The 2500-nt window shown below is 44.8% G+C and overlaps 2 protein-coding genes across 2 annotated transcripts in view; both read left to right on the forward strand.

The window, feature by feature from the left end:
* Positions 1-340, forward strand: part of itga2b (integrin, alpha 2b) — a gene marked incomplete at both ends in the record, with an annotated part of 31348 nt that extends 31008 nt beyond the window's left edge. Inside the window, one exon of the mRNA XM_080856304.1 lies at positions 218-340. Within this exon, the coding sequence (XP_080712430.1) occupies positions 218-340 (123 nt within the window). The remainder of the gene's footprint in view (positions 1-217) is intronic.
* Positions 341-2231: 1891 nt separating this feature from the next.
* fam171a2a (family with sequence similarity 171 member A2a) overlaps positions 2232-2500 on the forward strand; it is a gene marked incomplete at both ends in the record, with an annotated part of 84008 nt that continues 83739 nt past the window's right edge. Inside the window, one exon of the mRNA XM_080857225.1 lies at positions 2232-2400. Within this exon, the coding sequence (XP_080713351.1) occupies positions 2232-2400 (169 nt within the window). The remainder of the gene's footprint in view (positions 2401-2500) is intronic.

The raw sequence follows: 2500 nt of genomic DNA on the forward strand, positions 1-2500 counted from the left end.
TCACAACAACAATAATGCAAGGTAATAGGAGTGCAAAAATAGCAATTAAAACAGTGCACAATACAGAAAAGAAATAAAAACAGAACCCAGGACTTTAGGTGAAGGCAGATATAAATAGATGGGTTTTGAGGTGTGATTTAAAAGTAGTGAGGGAATCCAAAAGTACTCTGTTCTCTATACTTTGTACTTTGTACTCTGAACATGAATACTTTTTCAGGTGGGCTTCTTCAACCGCAACCGGCCTCCGTGTGACGATGACGACGATGAAGATGATGACACACAGAATCTGAACCCTGAGCAGACGGAGTATGCTGATGTGAAGTCTCCCCAGGACACCTGAGATTAAACACAGGCTGAGGGCGCTGTCGACATGGGCTTACTTTCCCGTCACGTGTAAAAGCTTTTAAAATACTTTTTTTTTTTAATATTTTAATTTGAAATATCTCATAGTCAAAATATTTCTTTTCATAATTCCATTTTTTGTATCTGCACTGTCATACACTGCCCAACTTTCTGCTCTAGTTTAAGAGTTCTCTGTGCTCCAACACCTTGTTTCATTATTTAGAGTCAGTAGTTCTTCTGATGAATTATAATAGATGAAGCCAATCTGACTGGTCTGTGGACCTGGGTCTGCACATACAGCCAAACAGCGATGACGCTGTGCCAAAGGAAAGTTGAGACACCTTTTTGGCTGCATTTGCCACCACTGTTGAGCTATGCTTACATTGTTGCAGAGAGAGATAAAGAGAGAGAGAGAGAGAGAGAGAGAGAGAGAGAGAGAGAGAGAGAGTGATAAAGAGTGATATAGAGAGAAGGTTTCTCTGTATGATTTAACCATGGGTGTAGCCCAAGAGAGCTTTTGGGAAATGCAACCCTGTATCTTATCTGTGGTTTAAAATAAAACGCTTGTGGTTTAAAATAAAACGCTTGTGGTTTGAGGCTTCATCAGTGGGTTGTCAGTGCTTTCCTTTCCCTCCCTCACTGGCCTGCATCAGAGCAGGATCAGGATCAGGTCTGCATCAGAGCAGGATCAGGATCAGGTCTGCACCACACACGGACACTGAGCATCAGAGCAGGATCAGGTCTGCATCAGAGCAGGATCAGGTCTGCAACACACATGGACACTGAGCATCAGAGCAGGATCAGGTCTGCACCACACATGGACACTGAGCATCAGAGCAGGATCAGGTCTGCCCCACACATGGACACTGAGCATCAGAGCAGGATCAGGATCAGGTCTGCTCCATACATGGACAAGTCTCAGACTTTCATAGATCACACAACAGAGCTTCATTATTTCTCTTGTGAAACTACCACAAGTGTTTGCTGTCCACATAAGACTTGTCTTGATAAAAAGCTGATACAGTGACAGGAAGCTACACACGAATGGCCAGTTGGGTAAACTCCCAGAGGCGGCTGGTAATTCTCCTGTAAAATGAGTTGATTCGGACACCCAATGAAGTGTTTTTTACACAACAAGGGAAGAAGTGCTGTTGCAGTGTCATCTCGTTGAAGTCGCTACAATGGCAGGAAGCTGACCAAGGGGCTTTGAGGGCCACACTGGCTTTTCCCGCCGAGGCTGCCAAGAGCAGGGTTGGTTTTAATGCCATCCTTCTAACAAGGATATCCTGGCCTGCACTCACACAGGAAGAAACAACGTGCCTGCTCCAAAGCATGACAGCCTGCTGCTGCTGGGGAAGACCATGGGTAACGTTTGTTTAGGAACTTGGCCTATGTGAGACCGCATGAGACTCCTGTACTTGTATTCTGTCTCAACCGTGCCGTTGTATTTATCAGGCCCTGACAATGTGCTACAAACACTTAAAATGAAGAACTAAGATTACTGGAATATTAGGGATCTGTAATTATCGGTAACCCTAACCCCTAACCTTAAGAAACTTTAAAAGTGTGTGATAATCATAAATGCCTGACATGCAATGACGCTTAAAAAACAAACAGCAACTTAAATGGTTAATGTTTCGTTTTGTTATATGGTAATATAGTAATGAATACATAAAGGACAAGGACAATCTACTGTATATGCTGGCCTGTGATATTTGATGGTTTTCAAAATACGTCTCTAGCAGCAGCAATTTTACCACCAGGGGGCGGTAGTGATCATTCAAATTGGGAGCGCCCCCTCCCTCATCGGACAATGGAACTCTGAGCAGGGAAGACCGCGGGTTAGGGAGTGGGCAGGCAGCTCGGCCAGCAACACTTGAGATCGGTCAATGCCATCCGCAAAAGAAACATGGATGAATGACCGGCGGCTACGGGGATCTAGTGATGTTGCTGTAAGAATGCCACCCCAGCACACTTCTCGCTTCTTTTCACTTTTTCTGCTCTTCTGCAACGTTTTGGGGACACTGGCGAAATCCCTGCCGGACCAGGCAGCACTTGGTGAGTTGTTTAGCTTTGAGATTTGAGACTCCGCTTCGTTTTAAGGTTGCAGCATTGGTCTGGAATGTGATATAATCTCCTGCGCGGCGACGGTTTTGTT

This window comes from Sprattus sprattus (genome assembly GCF_963457725.1).
Source record: "Sprattus sprattus genome assembly, chromosome: 18".
NCBI lineage: Eukaryota > Metazoa > Chordata > Actinopteri > Clupeiformes > Clupeidae > Sprattus > Sprattus sprattus.